This window comes from Brienomyrus brachyistius, chromosome 14 (genome assembly GCF_023856365.1).
Source record: "Brienomyrus brachyistius isolate T26 chromosome 14, BBRACH_0.4, whole genome shotgun sequence".
NCBI lineage: Eukaryota > Metazoa > Chordata > Actinopteri > Osteoglossiformes > Mormyridae > Brienomyrus > Brienomyrus brachyistius.
In genome coordinates this window covers 17,577,762-17,601,137 of record NC_064546.1, presented here as the reverse complement: position 1 = coordinate 17,601,137, position 23,376 = coordinate 17,577,762, and the positions used below count along the sequence as shown (strand labels likewise).

The 23,376-nt window shown below is 44.5% G+C and overlaps 1 protein-coding gene across 1 annotated transcript; it reads right to left on the bottom strand.

Annotated features, from left to right (window-relative positions):
- Positions 1-272: 272 nt before the first annotated feature.
- Positions 273-22,049, bottom strand: plcb2 (phospholipase C, beta 2). The gene is made up of 34 exons (XM_048974212.1): positions 21,859-22,049; positions 20,929-21,344; positions 19,611-19,688; positions 18,952-19,020; positions 16,347-16,487; positions 15,741-15,820; positions 15,509-15,562; positions 15,325-15,400; positions 15,125-15,225; positions 13,456-13,616; positions 13,189-13,335; positions 12,832-12,989; positions 11,938-12,020; positions 11,657-11,741; positions 10,807-10,966; positions 10,266-10,345; positions 10,097-10,193; positions 9,844-9,928; positions 9,024-9,148; positions 8,587-8,738; positions 8,029-8,193; positions 7,829-7,928; positions 7,608-7,712; positions 6,926-6,987; positions 6,753-6,840; positions 6,424-6,638; positions 5,974-6,028; positions 5,555-5,738; positions 5,005-5,131; positions 4,308-4,384; positions 3,426-3,488; positions 3,282-3,333; positions 2,308-2,394; positions 273-1,633 (listed from the first exon to the last, which is right to left on the bottom strand). Exons 2-34 carry the CDS (start codon positions 21,010-21,012, stop codon positions 1,466-1,468), a joined length of 3,564 nt encoding a protein of 1,187 aa, XP_048830169.1. The 5' UTR covers positions 21,013-21,344; positions 21,859-22,049; the 3' UTR covers positions 273-1,465.
- Between the last annotated feature and the right edge of the window lie 1,327 nt (positions 22,050-23,376).

Sequence of the window (23,376 nt, the reverse complement as noted above, 5' to 3'; positions counted from 1 at the left end):
CTGTGCTTTCTGCACCAATGCAGGCACGGTAAAGGCTGGAACCAGCGGTTGTAAGTGAATTCAAAATTAGAAAAATAATCCTCTAGGCAAAGCATTCATGCGTACAGTACAGGCCGAAGGTCAAGGCAAAACATCTCCGGTGTGTTTTTGTCAGATGTGTTCCACGTAATCACTCTCACACGGTCACATGTGAACGCAAAACGAACGGAAATGCAGCGAATGTACCAGCCATGTAAATATCAGTCAAGCACAAATGAACAACTCTGCCTGTGTATATAGTTAGTGTTTATTAACTTTATTTGTGTTCGTGTACAAATTTGATACTTCAAAGAGACGACATCACAAAGTATGTACGTGGTGCAATCCCCCCCCCCCCCCCCAAATCCATAACGTTTCTCAAACAATTTCTAAACCAGAACTGAAACAGCTACTTAATTATTCATCCGTTAAATATAAATATAAAACTAAAATGTGAAGGTACATGACACACAAAAGGCAAACGAGTAGTATTTAGTGTTTTTTTACGCTTCTGTCGCCATGTTACATGGATTTTCCTGATAGAAAAACTGACAACCAAGGATAATTTCAAATCTGCTATATGGTGATTAGAGTCGAATAGCCTGTATGGCAAGTATAACATAGGCACTACTGTTGTACAGTACATTCTACAGTACAGTATAGAAAAATATTAATAACATTAGAGAGTCACAACCCAACAGCCCATTGATATTCTGACTAATGTTTACAGCAGTGTTTTTAAGGCCCGTGACTGTTCAACATGTCACTCACATCCAACTTAGGAAAAAAAAAAAAAACAGGAAGAGAAAGTTCACAAAGTCCAGTATTATTTGAAATCATCTTGAGTCAAGGCCTTCTTGAACTCCGGCTTTCTTTTTTTTTTAACTTTTACCATTTCCGTGGACAAAAAGTCCTGTCAACCAGTAACAAGTTATTCAACGCTCAAAAAACCTGTAAATGGATTCCATCTTTAGTCTCACAAAACAAACATAATTTCAGAGTTTGTCTGTCAGGAAGGAAAATTATTAGTGATCTTTGCAACGGTCTGAGCCTCAGTGTGACAGGCTGACTCACTGCCTCAGATCAGCGCCTGTTCTGAAAGGAGGCTTTTATCGAACCCTTGTCACCCTACTCCCGGACTGGCACCCGCTGACGAGTGCTGTGCACCCAGCGAAGGCACTTAGATGTACACAGGCTTTAAGAGAGGAGCATGTTTTTTCACTGCATGTTTGTTTCACTTATTTACATTATACGGGGGTTTTGATGTTGTTTAGTGGAATGACAACTTACCTTAAAATGAAAATATATTTCGGGCCTTTGTTGCTGTCTCCCATGTCATCATCACAAATTTCCTGACTAACACAACATCGAACTCAAGCAGTACGATTAGATGCTCTGAAAAATAAATATAAGGCTACGAAAAACCTCCGGGAGATGGATTGTTGGTCTACCCCAGGAATATGCTGCCGTAGGGGCCACCCTCTGTCTGCACCGCGGAGCCCTGGTCCACCTGCTCAGGAAAGTGCTCTCCTACACAAGCGTTTACGGCGTCACGCAGGTCATTGGGAAGTGTCCTTATCTTGTTATGGTACTCTTCCAGGGCCTGCTGGTTGAGCTGTGGTCAGAAGGGGAACAGCGGTCAAAAGGCAGGGAGTGAGGATGCAGTTAGCTCTAAGGAAGTAGTCATCACAGGACTGAACACCCAGCTTACACAATAACAATGCAATTACCCCTTACATCTTAATTTCCATCCATACATCCATACATCCATTCCCACTTGTTCTATGCAGGGTATTTAAAGCACAGTAAAGGATGAAAATAATTTATTCTCTATCCATTTAATCAAAGTAACCTTTACCTTTTAACCGTTAACGTCTCATTTTAATAAATCTACGAGTAGGCCAGGGTGAGCATCCTTAAGGCAGTGACTGATCATGTGAAAAAATTAGCAAAATTTTAACCATTAATACCGGCCTATACCATAAACCTGCAGGTCACCCTGATACAGTAACAGCCTTCCAACAACACAGTTGCCTAAATGTAGCCCAAACACCTCTCTTCTCCAGAACTTTGATGGATATGGCTTTTTAATAACCAGGGGCGGGTAGTTCTGGTACAGAGAGTGAAAGTCCAGCCCAAGATTTTGTTTCAACCAACCAGTTGAGTACTCTGTGACTGTGACTCTTTATACTCACCTGGTTGGTTGAAACAAAATCTTGGTCTAAATTTTTACTTGCTGAACCTGAATTACCCACCTCTGTTAATAACCGGCGGCATTAGCCTGTTTACCTGGTTGGTCTGCTCTTTGATCTGCTCTACGGTGGCTGCCTGCTTCTTCTCGAGTAACTCCTGCTGTGCAGCATACCCATCTGAGAGCTGTGGGTAACACAAATGAGAGGCAGCCGGTCAGTGTTCCCATCAAACAGCCAGCGGACAGACTGACACTGCTGCCCTGTCTGAGTTCACATCCTCACCTTCAGAACTTCTCACTTGAAGCACCTCAGAACAACTTTTTATATTTACTAAAAATCAGTTTCTCTTGGGGGGGGCACTCGAAAAGGATATTGCAATTTATTTCAGATGCATATCTACGTTTTGAAACACTGACGTGAATCCTCAACGCAGAAATTATTCAGATTGAAAAAGGAGAGCTACACCGGGTTGATTGGTGAGCAACAGTGATTAAATTAGGATGAATCTTAATGAAAAAACATGTAAACGAGGAGGACAATAACATTCACTGACTCATCACACATCTAACCATTTCTGTGTATAAAAACTGTGGCGGATCTGGGGGGGTGGGGGGATTATCTGTGGGATAAATCAATTGAAATTCTGCCGATCCTGCGAGCGCAAGGCTGATACTCTGGGAGATAGGGGCTTTGTGTTTTCCCAGTAAGTGCAGCACACCATGCATTCCTATTGGCTGCACCTTCTATTATATCCCACCCACTGCCATTACAGATGAGTACTGAAAACAATGAAACATTAATTCTACATCTTATTTTTACAGGCAGTACAATGTTGCCATTTTTTGTTTTTTTTTCCAGAAAATCCAAGATTTTAAGTCACATAAAGCAAATATGCTACATGAAGCAAAAGTCCCTTGACATTTATTACAACAAAGTAATTACACAATAATTTTTTCTGAACGTCTGCCGCAATATTTTGGCTCTGAAAAAAAATTGCAGTTTAGGGATTTATTAAAAGCTGGAGGAAAACACACGCCCTGGGAAGACAGGAGGAGAGAGGGGGTCGCTTACGCCTTGATTCGTCTGCTCCTCTGACTGTCCTCCATCGTCTCCTTTCTGTGTCCTACAGTAACATTAAATGAGGTTGATTCAGCCTTCTGAGACATTCCTCACAGGACAGGTCATTCTCTGCACCAGCGGCCTTTTGGGGCTCACCTGCCCTTCCCCGAGCCTGACTTGCCAGAGGACGTCAGCTTCTTCTTCTTATCTTTGACCTCCCTAGAAGAAAGACTGTGTGAGGCCACCTGCCAGCACTGAGGATTTCATGAGACTATCAGCTGGAAGATCGCGGCTGGTACATTTCAAAATAAAGGTCTGATCAGTATCCATAAGGCGAAAACCCATCGAACCTGGTATAACCAGGCTTTTTGTTTGTTTTTCATTTCTGCCCATGGAACAGGGTAAATATTGAAGATGCTTGTCCTGTTTTAGCGAACAGGAGTCCCGGACAGGATAACAGAGCCCGTCATTCTGACGGACCTGTTCGAAACCCTTCACCAGTGGACGGCAAAAACACAGGGAGGCAGGATGACTCACTAACTGCAGACTCATCCCTCTACAGCACCGCACACTCACTTGGCAGATGTGGGGAAAAGCACTGGCTTTGCAAACGCTATACCTGCTTTCGCAGCTGTATGACAGGAATTAAAGACACACAGGACGTCGACAACCTGGCTGTGAATTTGTGGTGATACAGTGGCAAGATACAAGCTTTCTGTGTGGGGGTTGAGATTACGCACAGGTGGCTCAATCCACATATTCCGATACTGTGAGACAGTGTTTCTCAACCCGGTCCTCGGGGACCCCCAAATAATAAAAATTTTTGCTCCTACCGGGAGCTGGAAGGAAGCAAAAATATGTACTGTCTGGCAGGGAGCTTGGAGGGAGCAAAAACATGCACTGACTGGGTTTCCCTGAGGACCAAGTTGGGAGACACTGCTGTAAGATACAAGAAGCTCTTGCCCTCCCCCTTGACCCCTCCCCAGAACTGGCTGTTCAGTTCCTGTCCCATCTCTGTGCCAGGAATAGGGGCCCCACCTCTCTCGACACTCTCGTAAGGACTTGGCTTCGCTCGTGTGCCTCTCCTTGGCGATCTCCAGCAGTTTAGCTAATTGCTGTGACATGGGATGAAGAAAATGAGAAATGTCACGGTCACTTTTAAGCCAAGACGTGTGCCTGGAAGTTGAAAGTGATATATCATTGGGCAGGGGGCGGGGGGGGCGTCATGTGAGCAAAAAAAGTGCACGTGTAGCTGTTGTTCTGGTTTATCTGCTACTGTGAAACACAGCAGAATCAGAAATCAAATCTCCAAAAGATGGATGTCTCAGGCTTAATAGAGACGGACTAGAAATGAACGTGCTCAGGTTGACATTCACTGTGGAGCTGACAGGCTGATATATGACCCATTTCTGATGAACAGCTGAGCTGCATTTGGGCCAAGAAACACAAGCAACCGGGAAGTTCCAGCTAAGAATTCCTTAATAATTCCTGGAGATGAATAAGAATGTTGCGTGACTCATTTAATAGTTTTCAGTTTGCATCATATCCTGATGACATATGCTCACATGTACAGGTGATAAACTAAATGTCACTAACGTTCTGCTTTGTGCCTTGCTCATATTACATAGTTCTGCGGAGAATTCCTGAGTGATTTGCTATTCTTCTGTATGATATAATGCCCCAACTGACCTACGCTGAGAAGGTCGGAGCTCAGCTCTCGAGAGAAGTGCCATACCTCAGTAGTGTGCTGCTCCTTCTTCTTCTTCACCAGCTCATACTGATCTTCACGCAAGCCTTTGAGGTCCGCATGCAGCTTTGCCTTCAGCTCTGTCACCTTGTCACCCAAGTCAACCTTGTCGGCCCTGCAGGTCATAAGTAGAGCAGGTTATGAACATGGCAGAAGGGTGTGGATTTGTATACATTTACTGTATGTCTCTTACTAGAAACTCATATTCATATCTACTTATATGTCTTTGAGCTTTTCCGAGTGTACCGAGCATCCCGCCCACGTTTAAATGCATCCCTTTCTCTCTTTCCATAAACAGCAGATTTGAATGTACTCTGGGACTCATCCTCCTCTCATTCCAAATTATTGAAAGTGAATAAAATAGGCGCAGCAGCAGGAGCGACACACTGTAGTGAAAAGGTCCAAATTCCAGTAATCTAGTTCCACCTAGTGGACACTGATCAAAATTGCGCATCAGGAAAATGAGACTTGAATAAAATCATCTATTCAAGAAGTCACTCAGGAGATTAAACGGAAACTGTGAAAGGGAAGCCATTACTCTTTCTTCTTCACTGAGTTCTTCTTCTTGATGGATTTGAACATGTCTCTGTACTTCTGAATCAGTTCTTCTCCTTTCTTCTCGTTCTTCTTCTCCAGCTCCTTTATCTCTTTCTCCTGTCTCTTGGTTACCTTGACGAAGCTCTTGTGTTGTGTCAGCTCCTCTATGCTCACAGTTGAGAGCTCTGTGGGGGAAAATGTAGACAGAATGAACATCTGTGCACGGCAGCTCTGAATACGGGAAAAGTCTGATCAAAGCAATATTTAGAGAGATCTGCGTTAACCAGAAAAAAAAAATCTGTTTTGATTGCACCAACCAATTGTGCACTGAGATAGCATACTGCATATTAGTCACGGCAAATTCAGGCAGGTTAGGAGAAATTAGGAGATGGGAAAGGGTTGGTGGATTGTATGCCTCACCTGAAATCTGAGTTTGTTGAAGGAGGCTCCTCTTTATTTGGGAATAAGGCATCAGCTGAGGAGTCAGAGGAAGGGTTTGATTCAGAATCTACAGAAGGTCCAGCTTCAGTCGATATGCAAGGGTCCATTATGACAGTACAGACCACAGCAGACTCCTGAGTAATATCTGGAACTGAGGGCTCATCTGAGGGGGAGCTGTCTTGGTTGGACAGACATCCTGGCTAGAGTCAACGTCAAGATTTGGGGCAACATCAGCAGCAAGAGCTTCTACCTCTGGGTTGGGGTCAGAATCTGTGATTTGAGTTGTGGTGGGTGGAGCTTCTACTTCTGGGGTCGGGTCAGGATCTGGGATTTGAGTTGTGGTGGGTGGAGCTTCTACTTCTGGGGTGGGGTCAGAATCTGGGATTTGAGTTGTGGTGGGTGGAGCTTCTACATCTGGGGTGGAGTCTACTGCGACAAGGGAACTTTCTTCAGGTTCATCTGCGGGTGCAAATTCAGTTGCATCGCTTCCAGCTGGAGTAGGATCCACAGATGAAACACAACCCTCTTTTGGTGTAGTGCAAGAGCCAAGATCTTGATGTTGTCTTCTGATGTGTCAGAAGTGACAACCCCATTTTGAAGGCCAGTGTCCTCTGGGGGAGGGGTAGATCTTTCAGTCTCCGCCCCTGCATCAAATAAGGTGACATTTTGAGTTACTGTGTGACTTTCCGTACTGTTTTTCAGCCGCCCATCATTCTGTACTTGGACACTTCACAACCTCAGGAAAGCAGTCAATTTACCTGAGTCTGTCTGTGCACTGGGGAGCTCCATCTTTTCTTCTGTTGCCCCAGGAAGTGGCTGAAAGGGCATCTCATAGGGGCAAGTATACTGGAGGAAAGACCGCAATCTCAATTTATTTCTCAACAGCTACCAACAACCCACAGAAAATACTCACTGTTTGTGACTGGCTTACCTCAGAAGACTTGGTTGGCTTGTCGGAGGATTTTGTTGGGTTGAATAAGGCATCGCTGAAATCTGGAACACAAGTAAATCGTTTGAACACAACAAAAAACATCGAATTGTAGCTCCTAATCTGTTGCATTTTATGTTCCCAAAACCTTGAATTCAAAGACCCACTGAAACCGTTAATAATAGTATCTAGCTCTGTTTCACCCTGTTTTTATTTATGTTTCCATTTGTGGTTATAAATGGCTGTGTTTTACTTTGATTTTCCCCCTCTGGATTTGTTAAATCCACCTCCACTCCCACCCCCAACAGAAGTCATCATTCCTTTTCTCCCAAAATCATGCGACATGGTTCCATTCCACATCCCACCTGGAACGAGCCTGTGCATTTCATCATTGATACCCTAAATGGTCACAATTTACACTTTCACCAACAGAACATTTGCAGTTGCCCATTTAAATGCGCATAAAAGCTGCTATTGTTAAACGACCTTCAATCTACTGATATTGCGCCCAGCTGGATAAAATTCAGGTTAGATACATAAACACAAACACATCAGTGACGACAATCTGTTGCCCTATTGGTTGTGCATTTTTAGGCCACACGGTGATTTTGTGGCGATTTGCATTTTCAGTGAACTTGACTGCAACTCTGTCGGTTGATGAGAGAAAGAACGTGAAGCAGGTTACCCGCAAAAGCAGCTGGAATGTAGTCCTTCACCTCGATGTACACGAACAGGGATGGGAGGGTGAGGGGCACATTGCTCTCGCTGCGGAGGCAGATGTGCTGGTAGCCTGGAGGATCGAAATCACAAAACGTCGGCAAGGCACAGCAAAGCCTGTAACACAACTGGTAATACGGTAAGCCATTTTACAAAACGCTGGTATTACACCGTAAAAATCTCTTTTACCTGACTGTAAGGCATAAATAGGGATTATTCTGTGCCCGAGGAATTTCCCGCTCTCGTCATGAACCACAAGTCTAAGGGACGCCATCTCAGGCAGCAGGATCTGGTGGGACAAATTTACCGCTTAAAAAAAGTACTCTTTATTAGCCAGGATTTTTTGTTATGGCAGCTGTCCATCAACAAAAATAGGATTGTCAGCTCACCTTCTCAAAGACAAAGGGCTCCTCATTCCACACCGGATTAATGGCATTGGCAGTGCTTGACCATTTGGTCCGGAATTTGCGCTTTGGGTCATTGGGCAGCCCTACGATCTCTGCCTCTACCCCTGTTTTCACATTTTTGTCCGATAGGAACTGACCTGAATAGACCTGGATGATAAACAAGGGCAGAAAGTCCATGGCAAACACAGTTTGGCTTTGCAAACACACAAAGCACAATCGCTGGAACTGAGAGCTGAGTGATTTATTAATTTCAGGAGAGGATGAAGAAGACTCTACAAACATCTCCCCACCAACATAGCCCTATGACTGCCAAGCCAGAGAGCTCCCCAGGGTGCCTTAGGGGGACATGGTGACAGTATGACGTTGTTCACTGATGCAAAGAACTTGCCACACAGCATTCCTAGCATTGACTCATCGTAAGCATGTGCACATACATGCCTTCCCTGGGCTGTATTCCTTTTCCGTACCACAACTCCTAAAGGGCAGAAAATAAGTCTGAGGAGTCTATTGCTGCCATTACAAGTGCAGCATTGCTGATACCTTGACTGTCAGAGTGCTGGCCACGATAGTATCAAGCCGGTCCGTGTGAGGGTCGAACGTCTTGTCACCTCCGCGCAGAAGCTCGTGCTTAAGAAGGTAACCTGTCCTGCCATTGAACTCAAACAGGGCCATATTCAGCTGCATTGGAAAATCTACAAACCACAAATGTGATTGGTAAAAAAAACACATTCACCTTCTGTAATATTAGTCTCTTTGTAGCGTAATTCTTAGGTCTTTAGTCCTTCGTCTTTGGCGTTTTTATTACTTGCACAACAGTGGTCTCTAGTGGTGTTTTTGAAAAACTGTAAGGTACAATTCTGGATGGATTTTACTCATTTCTTCAGTTGGCAGAGCCAAAACCAATTGATATTCACTTGGTACAAAACATCATAAAGGAACATTCATTATTACCAGGCTATCAAACTGAAACATTTTACCCATAGTTTGGTAGTTGAGTGCTACCATTTGGCACCCAGCGTTCCAGAAAGGCTGAGGGTTGTAGTTAGAAGAATCCATTCTGGTGCCCTTGGGATAAATTCTGCTCATTTGTCTCTTGTTATATCTGAAAAGGCTTGTATAGGAACCCGTGTCTCCATAACATACAGGGTCTGTGAAGATTGAACTCTGCCTGGCATCACTGTACTTAAAGGTTACATCACAGGTAAAAAAGGACTTTCCCAGGAGAGGCCTGTTGCTGTATCCTTGAAAGATTCATTTGACACAATAAGCTTCGGTAAATAAGTAGGATAATCCTGGACAGGTATGGAGTGCATTCTAAACAGGATGTCTGTCAGTCACGGGGCACATGTTCTGAGGGCTGAAGAAAAAAATATTGGTTCAGAGAGATAACCAATCAGAATGTAGATGAGGTGGGTCCAAGTAAGTAGAGGAGGCGGGACCAAGATATCTGATTGGTTGGCCCTGCCTAGTCTAGTTGCTTGGACCCACCTCCTCTACCATCTGATTGGTCATCAGTCTAAACCAATCTTTTTCCTTCTACTCTCAAAACAAATTTTGTGTAACTAAAACTCCCATGATCTACATAACCTACAGGGGAATTCAGAAATGCCAGTTATGCCAGAATGTGCAGACTCCACACACACAGAGCGTGAGTGGGAATCAAACACCGAAAACCTGTTGTGTCTGAAGACAACGTTACCCCGTGCTGCCGAAGAAAACACAACAATAACAGCAATAACGTCCTGTCCTTAGGCCCACTGTCACACATGTCCATCACTCCTCACCAAGGAAGGATACTCGACAAACTCCACAGCCGACTTGGAGATCAGATCACTCCCTTTGGTCTCCACAAAGGAAGATATTGCATAACTCCTATTTTTCTCTGGTCAAAGGAAAAGTAAAAATCACGGTCACTTTAGCTGTCACATGAGTGCGAGGACCTTCTGTCTCTGTCTCACACCCAGCAACATAAAACAAACAACACAAAGATCATCTTACTCCTGATTTCACCCCAAACACAATGCATCTACCCCACACCTGAATGTCTTACTTCTGGCATTCTCGAAGGAGATGAATTTATTAGGCTGTATGTAGTTGACCAGGGAGGACATGGCTTCATACGCTGTCACTTCCTGTCCTGCCGTGCCCTGATTGGAGAGTTTGAGTGAGAAGCCTATTGGCCCTGAGAATGATCATATGGACATGTGGGCACCCTCTACCTCATCAGAGTTCTTCATTTTCTCTTCGTCTTGCTCGTCGTGGTCGTCATGCTCTTCATGGTCGTCAAGCACCTCCCCATCTGGAATCACGTCTCAGGTTTTAAGGTTACAAAGGTACATGCACATTTTCATACATACGCAGCTCTTCGGCTTTTACAAGGGTCCTTCTTAAATGAAAGTTAAGAATCCCTATAATTGAAAAAACATCCTGAACTATTCTGGAAATTGCTGTTTGTACTCAGTATTCATGTGGCGTCTTCAGATATGTATGCGATGTAAATGCCAGAATACAACAGCCTCTGCTTTAAAGCACAGAATGGCTGTGTAACAATCGATAAGGGAAGGGATCCAAATTCCCCATCACTACAGGATGTGAAAACATATGCCTGACTAGTGCTGGTTGGCCTTTTCGAGATGCAACCATAAATATGTTCTGGGTGAGAAAATAGGGCGTTAGGACCTGGAATCCATTCATCATGAGGAAATGTTGGCACTCCACAGGTGACAAGGCTTTCCTCACAGATGGGAGTGGTGAACACACCTTGGCTTTCATGTGGGCCCGACATGCCATGGTGCTGATCCGGCCCTGTGGTCTTCTTGGCAGCCCCCTGGCTCTGTTTGTCGGAATTGTTCTTCTTGTTCTTGATCAGGATCTTCCCCATCAGCTCAGCCGGGCTTGGAATCTGGTGGCCTGGCTCGAGCTGGTGAGACAGAGAGGACAGGCACATCGATGGGCAGACCCACATGCCGACAGGAAGCGGAGGAACACAGATGTAGCGGACGGACATTCGAATTAAATGGCCCAAGTCGAACGGACGTGTAACAAATGAAGGAGCAAATAAGCATTAAAAATGCAGGCAGACAAGCAGACAAAAAGATGAGAACAAGCCTAGAACATTGTTTCATCTTGGAGAAGGTAGGAACAATTATTTAGTACAGAAATACACAGAAGGAGTGAAGGTTATTGAGGCGGAAAGAGGAGGGTGGGGGGGGTGTGTTTGACAAAATACATGAGCCAAGTAATGTGAATGCCCAGGGCCTTTTGGCAGCATTAAAAGGAGAGATCTTTAAGGTGTAAATGACTCAGTGCAAATGACCTTTCTGATAGCATGAAATGCTTAAAAACAAGTGCCACAGTGCAGTAACCTCTCAGCTAAATTAAGTTTGCAGCCTGCAGCTGAGGGAGGCCAAAACATTTTTTTTTTGTTTTTTTTTGTGACGGATGACTTGTTGTCGCCACCTCCAAAATAGCTGCAATGTCAGGCGTACAGCATTGATGGGAAAAGATGAAAGACTCACCTCTGCGACAGACATTGAAATAATAGGCAGCTGAGGAAGTGCAGGGATCCTGCGGGGGGGTCATATGATTCAGACAGGAAGCAGATACTCACAGGATACTTTTCCAGGGGGTCAACAAGGAGAGAATCGCCAAATATGGTCCTCAAATAGTTGGCCATCTTGTCCTGTTGCTTGACCCTAAAAATATTCATAGAATCATTTAGAATAATCATTCGAAGTGTCGCCCTCAGAGCAAATCTTCCTTTAAATAAACAGCTGAGTCACACCTGAAGAGGACACAAATATCAATTAATGGAAGAGCTGGGAATACACATGGTAGCATAAGTTCTTCACGGTGAAACACGAGGAAGCGATGCAGACGAGGTTGTCTTACGAGTCAACGTGGTTCTCAAAGGACAGGATGACCGGGTACTGGGAAGTCTTGAAAGCACTCTCGTGAATGGCCTCGATCACATCCTGTGTCACAGAAAGGGATTTGATTATTCACTCATTTCCCAGAACTGCAATTTAGGGTCATCATTATCTCCGAACCGATGCTGAGAAACTTTGGATGCAAAACATTGTGCGTCTTAGACAAGATGCCCGTGCGTCACACTACAAATTCTACCCTTTCCTATTGTGGCAATACTGTGTGACGCATTTGGTAGCCAAGCTAGTCTGCTTGGTACCATGAGGGCTGGTGACGTGGGTGTCCGTCACCCTTAGATGCGCAGGCTTACTGACATGGGCAGGCACAGGGCACAGGGCCAGGATGAGGGACAGACTGACATGTCTCGGCCAAGGCAGAGAAATACCAGTCAGGCTGCGACACAAAGCAGAACTCATTGCCCCCACACTTCCTGAGATGTGCCAGAGGCTCGGGGAAAAGGTTGCATTACTTTATTGCATTACTATCCATTAAGCTTTCCTCTGATCTTTAAGTGTGGGGTGGAATCCATGCAGAAAGGATGCATCTGTTTGTTTGTGGTTTGGTGGGTTTGCTAGGCCAGACAATATTGGTTTGCTTATTGTGTCTTATGCTACATTACAATCTTAAAAGGAACATCCGTGGCAGCATTTATGAGAGCTGTTAATGGAAGGAGTGATTGAAGTAATGAGATAGTCATGGACTTTGAGGTTAATAACAGCCTGTCACACAATAATGACGATCGCCATAGGAAACGCATTATGACCATCAGATCTATAGCTACTGTAGCTCTTCCCCAAAGCCTAGCTTGCCCCTAAACTTTCATCAACCCCATTCCCAGAGATGGGAGGTATCAAGCACCTTGAACAGGATTTCAGTGGTCATGGTGAAACCGTGGGTGATGATTGGCTCCTCATCTACAGGCTTGCCCTTCCAGCAATCCAGTTCCAAGCAACGGCATCCAGCCAACAGACACTGACGGTACATCTCCGGGGACGATATGCCGGAAAACTGACCCGCTGTCGAGATGACCAGAGATAAGGTTTCAGTCAACCTCCAGATGTTCCAGAACATGACGGACTTGCTGAGATACGCAACCCGAATACCACAAACGCCCATCGCATTATAACAGTGTCACCACTACCTTTATACCATGCATTTGATAGTCCACATGCTGGCAAGGAAAATGAACAGACAGGTAGGCATGGGTTCCCTCACCTGTGAGGTAGGTGTTGTGAGATGACTTGACAAAGTAGTGAGGCACTGGCTGCATCATGTCCTGGTACCTGGCGAGCTTGTCCAGTGCCACAACAGAGAGATCGGGCCCTATCAGATAGTAGAGGAGCCCTTCAGGGGAGATGTTGCCTGGATTTTGCAACACAAACACAACACACGCAAAGTAAATGAAACAGTAATCAAAGTCTGAATACTCAACCTGCAAACCCAAGCGTAAAGGTGTGTGTGTGGGGGGGGAGGAACTCTCACCTCGGTTGGCAGTGGAGGAGCAGGGTTCATACTTCTCAATAATCGTCTTCACCTGCTCCAGGCGCAGAGGCGGGAACAGCTCCTCATTGAGCCGTGAGTCGCGCTGCTTCTCGTTCAGGAATTTGAGCAGGGTCTCCTTTGTCATATACGGCTTGGTAGAGCTGCCAAGAGGCAACAGGAAGTTACCAGGTAATCAACTTGGTTGATCTCTGCTCACACAACTAAATGTCATACTCAACAATTAGAAAGGGTCAACCCTTAACCTACTGAAAGATAGCAAGAAGTATTTTTTCATAAGAAATTACTTAAAGAGGCTCTATTATGCTTATTTTCACTGTTCATAACTTTATTTTTGGGGTGTACTAGAATAGACTTATATGCTTCAATGTTCCAGAAACACTTTCTCATACTGTACACCTCTTTCTGTATAACTCTGTTTATAACTCTGTCTGAAACGTTCTGTTAGAGTTTTAAGCCCCTCCCCCTATGAGCTCAGTGGTCTCTGATTGGATAGGTTGCTCGATCAATCAGCTTGCTCTACACATTCCATGCTGTCTTACAGTCTGCAGACAGATCCTTGCAGGTAAGCGACCAATAAGGATTGTGTTATGAAGTGACCTCACCATGTCACAGAAGTAAGGGCTGGAATTCCAACAAGGCGTTTCAGGCAGATTAGAGAAGAGTGGTTTCTTTGGACTTTGCAGACCGTTTATATGCACATAAAGCTACGCAAAACACCAAAGGAAAGAGGGGAAAACCGGAAAACCTTAATAGATTCCTTTTAATAAGTAAATGTCACATTCCTGGCCTTGTACAAAGACAATATCTATGGGCATTAACCCAAACTGTCTTGAATCTGGCCTTAGTGCTGAAGAAATGTTACATCATTACACTAAATTTCATGATTCTCAATCATATACAAGGGTAATTATAGCTTGCTGAAATTTGATTGGCTATTGTCAGCCTATTTAATGAATAGATGAACTTTTATTAAATGATTAGTTAGGACATTTGCCCAAGAATACCTATCCAAACTTTCAAGTCATGAGCTATTTTGAGTCGAGTGCTAACTACACCTAGCAAGTTTTTATGAGAATCGGACGTTTTGTTGATCAGAAATCAGTCATTAATTGCAAAAAGGCCTCTCTCAAGAAATTTCTTTGTCTGTAGAATCGGAATGATTTGCCATAGTCTCAAGATGCGGCAGTTCACATTTTGAGTGATTCTGATGAATCGTCTAGGACAAGTTCGAAAAAGTAGATTTTTAACATGCAAATTAGCAAAAAAAATCAAAGTAGGTGGAGCTTCCTAGTCCCAGTTGCAAAAGTGTATTTTTACCATGAGCCAGGGAATGTCTGGAAAAAGGAATTTTGCTTCTATGACTCACGATTCCAGAGATATAGCCCAGAACATAAAACATCGCACTAAAGCAACATCATCAGGAGAATTGCTGAGATTATGCTTGCCTGAGAAATGTGGGGAATTCTGCTCCACTCCACCAAATTTGGTGCTTCTACACCTTACATTTTCTGCTCCCCTTATCATTTTAGTGCAAAAGAATAATAATAAAAGAAAAATCCTAACACAGCATTCTTGGTACCCCTAATAAATGCAATGGATATACTGGAGGCTTCGACAAGGAAACCAGATTGTGTCCAAAGAGACTAACTAGGTTGTGAAGATTTCATATATTTCTGGCCTGGGGCACAGGTGCGTCAAGAAGGCTTTAAAGGCAGATTCGGTGAAGACATCTGGCTTCATGGTGTCCCCCTGTGCAGGAGAAGGAAATGCATGACATCAAGGCTGCACGACCAGCAGGAAGACAGAGGCAGGGCGACACACCGCTGAGAGGCACGGAATAAGCGTCACCTTTCCTTTCGGCAGATTGGCTGCGGCCAGAGCGCTCTCCACCCTCTTCTTGTCCGCAGGGAACATCTTATAGATGCTAGGAGACAGAAACAGCAGCAGGTGCATGGGCCAGGTGTTCCACATGTTTTACATGTAGCTAGAATATATTTGGCTTTTCAAGAAAAGTGTCAAGACGAATGCTCACTTTTTCACAGGGATTTTTCCATCTTTGTTGGTCTGCAAAGAGATGCGGATGAACCTGCAAAAAGCCCAGAAGGAAATGGGTGGGTGGTGGTGGGGGGGGGGGGGGGTCCTGTGGGAATCTCACATTACCACTTGCGTAATGTTTGTAATTGCCTAGCGCTGCACTTCTTGGGGACTGTGTGCAAACTTGGATGGTAGTAAGAGTGGGATCATTTATCAAACGGTTCACTCACACTTTTTCCAGGAAGACATGTTTGCAAGCGTTGTTCCTCAGCGTGTTGTAAGCAATCGCCAGGATGTCTTCCGCCCAGTGCTGCAGCCAAATATTTATCATACTGTTTTATGATGAAATAAAACTTGCAATGCAGGGAACTAGCAGTCTGTACACGTTCAACGCCGTAACAGGCAAGTGAAAAGAGCTAACTGTAGAATTAAACTGCAAGGCTTCTTGCTAGCACTATAGAGAATCAAAATAGCTTCTGCTCAAGGGAAGCGATCCATTATTACATTGTACCAAACACATTTAATCACAGCCAGTTATATCCAGAATGGACGTTGATATGGTGTCATAAATATATCATAAAAAATACTGAAGTGTCAGACAGCTGGTCTTCTTCGAATTCCTGCCAGATTAACCTCGAATTGCTAAAAATGCTGTGATGATTTTGTTGTCCATTGCTAAACTATCTGCTGAATTCAGACCTCATGTTTAATGTCTGAAGGATGAAGGGGAGATGCACAACTTGGGTAGCCTACCCTCCCTTTTCAGGATATCGCTCAAGATCACAACCCCTCACACGATGCTCATCACTGTTCCTGAGACATCCCCATGGCCTCACCTCCACTACTTTCTCCTTGTGGGCAAAGAAGTTATGGTAGGTCAGGTTCACCATGTCCATGCCAGACACAATGGTCAGCATTTTGGCTAAGTGGTGACTGTCTGGAAAGTCCATGTTGAAGACATTGCGGACCTTGGGATGCTGCAGGTGTGAATGGCACAGAAGAATCACAGTTATTGCACGGAATCAAAATTAGCACGGGTGTCTGCCAGTCACATCAACACTGTTACCAACACTTTGAAGCGGATCAAACCTTGAAAGAACAGAATAAATCCCAAGTAAACATAAGATAAAAAAACCTTAAAATAGGTCATAATAAAGCCTTGTGCAGTGAGCCTAGACTGTGTGTGCGGAGCGCACTGTAACCCTAGCTCCAGCTAATCGCAGCCAAGGCTAATTTGCATGGGAAGTAGTTCAACCAAAGTCACCACCCCCCACCCCCCCGCCAATGATTGAGTTACCAGGCCCCATCCTGTATACAAGGTTTTCATACCAAGGCCTATGCAAGGAGAAGCTTAACCCAAACAGGCAAATGACAAGCTGAATGCAAAGCAAGGACACGTGACTGAAAATGCGCTGGAACTTTCCGCTGGTGAGGCAAATGCTCAGCGAGAGAAGAATTAAACACTCGGCTACAGCTGAACCCATGACGTGAGACTGAGGCCAGCACTGCGACATGCAAACATAAGGATGGCCGGTACCTCTGAGCGACGTTTGGCTGTCCCATGTTCTAGCAACTCAATGTTCCACATCTTTGATTTTGATAAGACCAGCATTTATAAGTCATATTTGTAATTAATTAGTCCTCAAATTACTGTAATTCCACCCAGGGTGTTTCTGTCTTGTGTGCCATGCTGCCTTGAATAAGCTCCAAGCTTCCCCATGACCCTGCTCAGGATTAGCAGTTAGAATATGGATGGATAATCCCCAAACTGCCTCTGTTTTCTTGCCATTTTCATAGATCCTTCACAAAACACTGAACATACGTGTCTCACTACAGATTCTAAAGCACGTTTTCACAGCAATGGCTGGTCCGCTCTGCAGATCTCCAGTATCAGGCTCTGCGGAGCACTGTCCACTCTGGGGCCTCTTTGGCCTGACTGGGCCTTCACACAGTGGGTCTGCTGCGTCTGCAGGCTGCAGTGCCCAGTCATGGCGAGCAAAGTCTACGGGTCACAAAGAGCCAGCTGGGACTCCACCGTTTGCCAGGAAACATTGGCTCCCGATGCCTCCAAAGCAGGGTTGAAAATAGCAGGATGGGAACTTCCAATTATTTCTATTACTGTCACAATGGGTGAATTGTCTTCCCAGCATCAGAGACATTTAGGCTTACAAATTTAAGATAAAAAAAAAAAAAAAAAAACACGCTAGGATTACATTGGCTCCCAGTCAATATCCACATGCCCCAATGGCCTCTAGAGAACATTCGTCTGCAGATTCGGGAACATCGCGATGGCTGAGCCATGGAGACGTCCAGAGTGGTAATTCTGCCAGCGCAAGGCAAAGCACTAGCAAAATGCCATACAATCAGGTTGTATCACAGAGACTAGCACAGGGATGGTGTTTGGATGAATCAGCAGTGCAATCTTTGTGAAATTAATTAGCAGCTCAGCTCCATTAAATACAAAGTCCAACAAGACTGAATAATATATAGAATGTTTTTTTTCTTCTGCGGCTGAAGCTACTGGGGGTGTATGAAAACCAATGCAATGCACTGACCTCCGGACGGCACACATTTTTGCTGTCTCCCAGTTCCCTGGGAGCTTGGAGGGAGCAAAAACATGGAGCGCCTGGGAAGACCCCAAGGACGGATTTTAAAAACACTGTGTCCGCTGGCAGGGTCTGACCAAAATACACATCAACCAATTACGTGCTTCCAGGCTCCAAGGTTTTGTACTCAGCAGTAGGTTACTCTTTTTTTCTGAAAGCATTTCTCTCTACACGTGCTCACTTGTGTGTAGGCTGCACAACCACAGGCTCTGTACTCTGGTGCCAAGACGAGAGCGGCAAAATGCGCTGACATCAGACCCGACGTTTGCGATGCAAATCCTCTGCAGAGACCGCACGGACGACCCCACGACGCGACAGCCCGAGTTAAATGGTCACATCCTCAGCTGACATCATATGACAGGCCCCCCAGTGCGATGGCAGTTCACGGGGGGAGCGTGAAGTGGCACTGATGTGTCCCCTCATCATGCCAGACTTAAAAACAGTAATGGCAGGAAGCCCGTTACGGGAGACGGAGTTATACCTCAGAAAAACATGAATGGAATTCGTCGTCGTCCCCCCCCACCACAGAGGAATAATACATCTCTGTCAACCTGGGTCTCAAACCTAAGGCTTTCTGGCCTCACCTCCAAGGAGGAGATCTATAATTCATACATGACTCCAAAGAGACAGAAAGGTTATTTCCATACACACACACACACACACACACAGGAAAGGACAGGCAGAAAGTGCACAACAGATAATAATGGCTCATTCTCCCTCTGTCTTTCTCTCTCACCCACAAATGTCAGTTCAGTTATATACGAACACGTGGATGCAGAGAGGCACTCAGCTATCGATCTACCTGGGGACTGCAGCATCGAAGGAGTACACCTACCTTTGGCATTTTGGCATATTTCCCACATCTTGTGTCTCGGATGGTGGCAACATCCAGGAACACTGTCTCCTGTATTTAATAACAGACTTATATTTACCACAATGCCAAGAATGAAGCAGTTACTGCAAACATGCAGCCGCATCTACACTGGGCACCCGTCATGTGACGTCGTGCGAAGCCATCCGGTGATTGTCAGTCATAAGCAATTCGCCAGGGAGCGACGACCAAATTGAACCTGGAGGCAGCATTATTCAGCACATTTGCATACAGAACAACAATATTTTTGCACAGATGTTGTGGTTTTTCTTATTATGAAAACACTTGGCTGAGATCCTGAGGGTCTTACATCACTACAGTGTAAAATAACAGGACTATATCTATTATTTATGTATGTTATGTATCGTTTATGTGTCTGTCCAGGATACCTGTATATATTCAATACACCTTATATTAGCGAACTTGTTTTATGTGCTTCATGTAGTAAATCATGCAATCGCCTAGCAAGACGACCCAAAACCTCAAACACCCAAAAAACATGCAAATACCTGTTACAACTCAATGGGAAACACCACTAAATGCTTAATAAGCCATCCGGATTGTGTTATTAGCCATAGTGTGCACAGTAGCGGGTGTAACCAAAAGTTTCCGGCACCTCTCACCCGGTTCTGATTGGTCCAGTAGAGGTAGTAACCTTTCGGGTCCATTTTCATGGTGACAGGTGAAGTTCTGGTTGACTCCTGTGACACACAACATGAAGCATATGTACCATCTCCACAGGTAGATTATAGCTTCACCCTTCCTGCATAGATTTTAGCCAGAGAGTGGCTAGGAATTACCACTGGAACAAAGCAAAGCTTTTTCACTCCTGCTGAAGGACAGCACTACTGTGAAGCTCAAAGCAATGTGGAGTCAAGTATCCAAACAGAGGAACAGGAGGCTACCAAATACATGTGGGTAAGGTGGGCTTCCTGCTGGCACGGATACCTGCTAAAACAAAGGCTGCTATCGTCATAGTAATAGTGACTGGAGATCAAGAATGCAGTGCGGTGAACATAGCATGGAAATGAACAGGCTTCCTCTAAGCCTGAAGAGCACTCTCCTTCAAGCAGATGTTTGAAACAATTCTGTTATCGGTATCCCAGCATGGGGGGGGGGGGGGGGGGGGGGTGGTTGTTCTGGACGCAAATAACATTTATTAAAGGAATAGAAAAAAAATCTGCCAAGAGTAATGAACTCAAATTCTGCTATTAAAACTACATTCGCAGGCCATTGCCATGACGACTGCTTTTTATACGAATAAACGTTCAGTTTTCTTTTACGTGACCTGAAATATATTCTGTTTAAATAAAATAGTTCATTCATTTGCCAAATTTCCCCATTGCTTTTATGAATCGCTTTTTGATTTCTGCATACTGTGGTCTTTAAAGGAATTTTCAAGATTTTTTATTAAAAAAAAAAAACACAACCTCAATAGCTAGGAAGCAGATGAGTTTTGAAAAAACAGGCAAAACAAAAGCTTTTGCTCTGAAGGATTAGTAACTATGATGGATTATATTCTGCAAACAGTTCTTTGCTTGAATGCGACAGCTTGAAGAATGACTTTCCTAATCTAAACTCCCAGAAGTCTCTGTGGCCAACTTAAACTTCTTGTGAATCCATGGTAGATTGTATGATGAGATACACTATTTCATGTGATCTATACAACCCACAAGCAAACTCCGGTTTAGCAGCAGAAGGCAGTCTGTGAAACAAGACTGACGATTAGGTAATGTCTTGTCAGTCTTGAGTTACAGTGGCATGCAGTCAAACATTGAGCAAAGTGGCTCATTGTACCATAGATAATTTTTTACAGACTGTGTGTTTAGCATACCAGCCTGGGTTATCCCTCAAATACTGAAAAATCAGGGCTTTTGGCTGGTGCAGTGAAATTAAGAGAGATGGATTAACTAGCAGATGGCCGGTTTTCTGCGAACTTACTTCTGTCCATTTGATGAACCTGTCCCCTTTTATAAGGTAGTCTTTTACATCTGGAGGTTCCAGACCACGAGGCTTCTTCTCCATCTCTGCCTCCACACGTGCTCGATCACACGGCTATTCTCTCCCCCTTCTCAACGAAACCGTCGTCTTGTCTTGGTACGTCTGACACCGGCGGATATGAAATCCCTACATCATCTAACCCGACCACAAAGCTGTGAGCGTCTGCACCATGCAGGAAGCTGGCGTGCAGCAGGGCACCTGACAAACTCTCCAGAAATGACTGAGGAGGAGGTTGCCTGGTGAGTTATGCATTGCAAATTAGTGCAGTGACGAATGGGACACCCCTTACAACCACCCCCATATAAGAGCAATGCCGCAAAGTTATTGGGGAGGGAGGCAACTGGGCACTTCTGCATCTGAAGAAATATGGAACAAAAATGATCATTTGACGTATTATTCTCAGGCTTTTTCGTTTAATCATATGTGAGTATTTGGGTCAATACTCAAACACGTACAATACGAATGAAAGAACACATCTACATTTGACTCATCGAACATCTAATTTACAGACTCAAGAAAATTTTTTTTCATCATAAAAATATTCCAGGGTATTCTCAGGTCTGTATTGTAAAGAGCTCAGATTTGTAGTCAATTGGATCTAGGCAGGACTGCTCTTCGAAATTTGTGTAGTATTCAAATGGGAAGCTTTGAGTTTAACTCTTCAGGCAAATAGTACGGAGTCACAACCATCGTGCAATGATTCAAGGACACAAATGACACAGATGAGGCATGAAAAGGAAACCGAACCTGCTAAGTTCAGAAATGTGACCCGTTGCCACGAAATGAGTCTTAAGTCGCACTGGTAGAACTGCACCCATAAGACTTTGTGGTGATGGGTCACAAATGTAATCAAAGGGACGGGAAAAGTACCTCTTCATGTCCCACTCGACCAGCCGTCACTCCACAGTCGCTGAGGCATCTCCAACTTGGTGCTTCAGAAACAAATATTTTGGGGTGCTTCAAGTCATAAAAATGGCTAAAAAGGATACTGTAAGGTGTCTTACGCAAAACAAATACAGCATATCGTTGATTAGAAGCGACATGTCCCTCTGCAGAGCTATCAAGAAGACGACTGAAATAGAAGGCTTGTGAAAATGAGGATTGCTGATACAGTCCACTCAGCATCAAGTGGTGCAACGGCTGCAATGCGCAGCAGGGACCTGTCTGCAACTTAGTAATGTCTGCGCCTTATCAACTGTCCACAGTCTCGCTATCAGCCAAGTGCATCTGTGTGAAAGTCTCAGAGCTGCATTGTTCCTTACCAGCGAGAGGAAATAGATGGCCACTGGGTGACTGATTTCAGTGCTGTCTCTAGCATTTTCAATATAGTCACCATATGTAGCGTTGTCGAGTTGCCTTTCGCTAGCTGAGGTAATTTACATGCTCCCAGTGCATTCTGGGTGTGTGTTGTAAATAGCCCCTGTTAGGTATCACTGTTAATGACTGTGCCATGTTTTGTGTGTCGCGTGTTCCCCGCTTGTTGTGTCATGTGTAGTAACTAGCGTGTGTAATGTTAGCGTACTGAGTAGTGTACCTTGTGTGCATCCTATTGTGTGTTGTGGGACCTCCCTGTGTTTCCCTGTGTACAAAGGAGAGCGTAGTGGGTTGTTGTTACTGTCTGGCCTAGTGTGCCAGTCCTCTTAAGGGCTATCAATAAAACTGCCTTTTATGTGAAGATGTTGCCTCACTTCTTCTGAAGCCTGAGTCTGCTAGGTGTCACAATAATATAATTATTGTGGATCATGCTAACTCTGTCATGATGGGCCTCCATGTGAACAGTATTACCCATGAGTAATATTGCAGAGGTAGTAAGATTGTTGACACATGCTGACATTCCAGCCATGCTCACGGTGGGATGACCAGCTGGGGCCCTCTGCCCTGTCAAGCACCATGCCGCTGAGTTTCAAAGCTCAAGTGGACCTGCAGAGCCGGTGTTGGTCTTCTGGGACTGTCGGTGTGGCTGGAGAGAGGCAGATCTAGCTGCAGACCTCACCTATAGCTGGAAGGTTTAGGCATAAAAACTACAGAACTACCTGACTGTGTCAGCAATGATTAAACACTATTACTTACACAATAATTACTACTATGGGTAAATTACCCTTTGGTTCAATAACATTTTTGTAACGCAATCCTTCTGGACATGGGTACCCAAAAGCAGTTTGACAGCAGTAAAGTTATAGAGAATTTTTCAATAATTAGCGTGGGCAAAAACTCAACAGAAAATATAGAGGCAACAAAAATACTTAATCCTAAGTATACAAGTCATTTCATATTACATGACTCGTGTATAAATGCGACTGCAAGAGCAGTGTGTCCGCCCCACCTGCCTGCAATAGGGCCAAAGCCCCCCCCCCCCCCCATACGGGAACAGGAGGAAGAGCTTTGTTT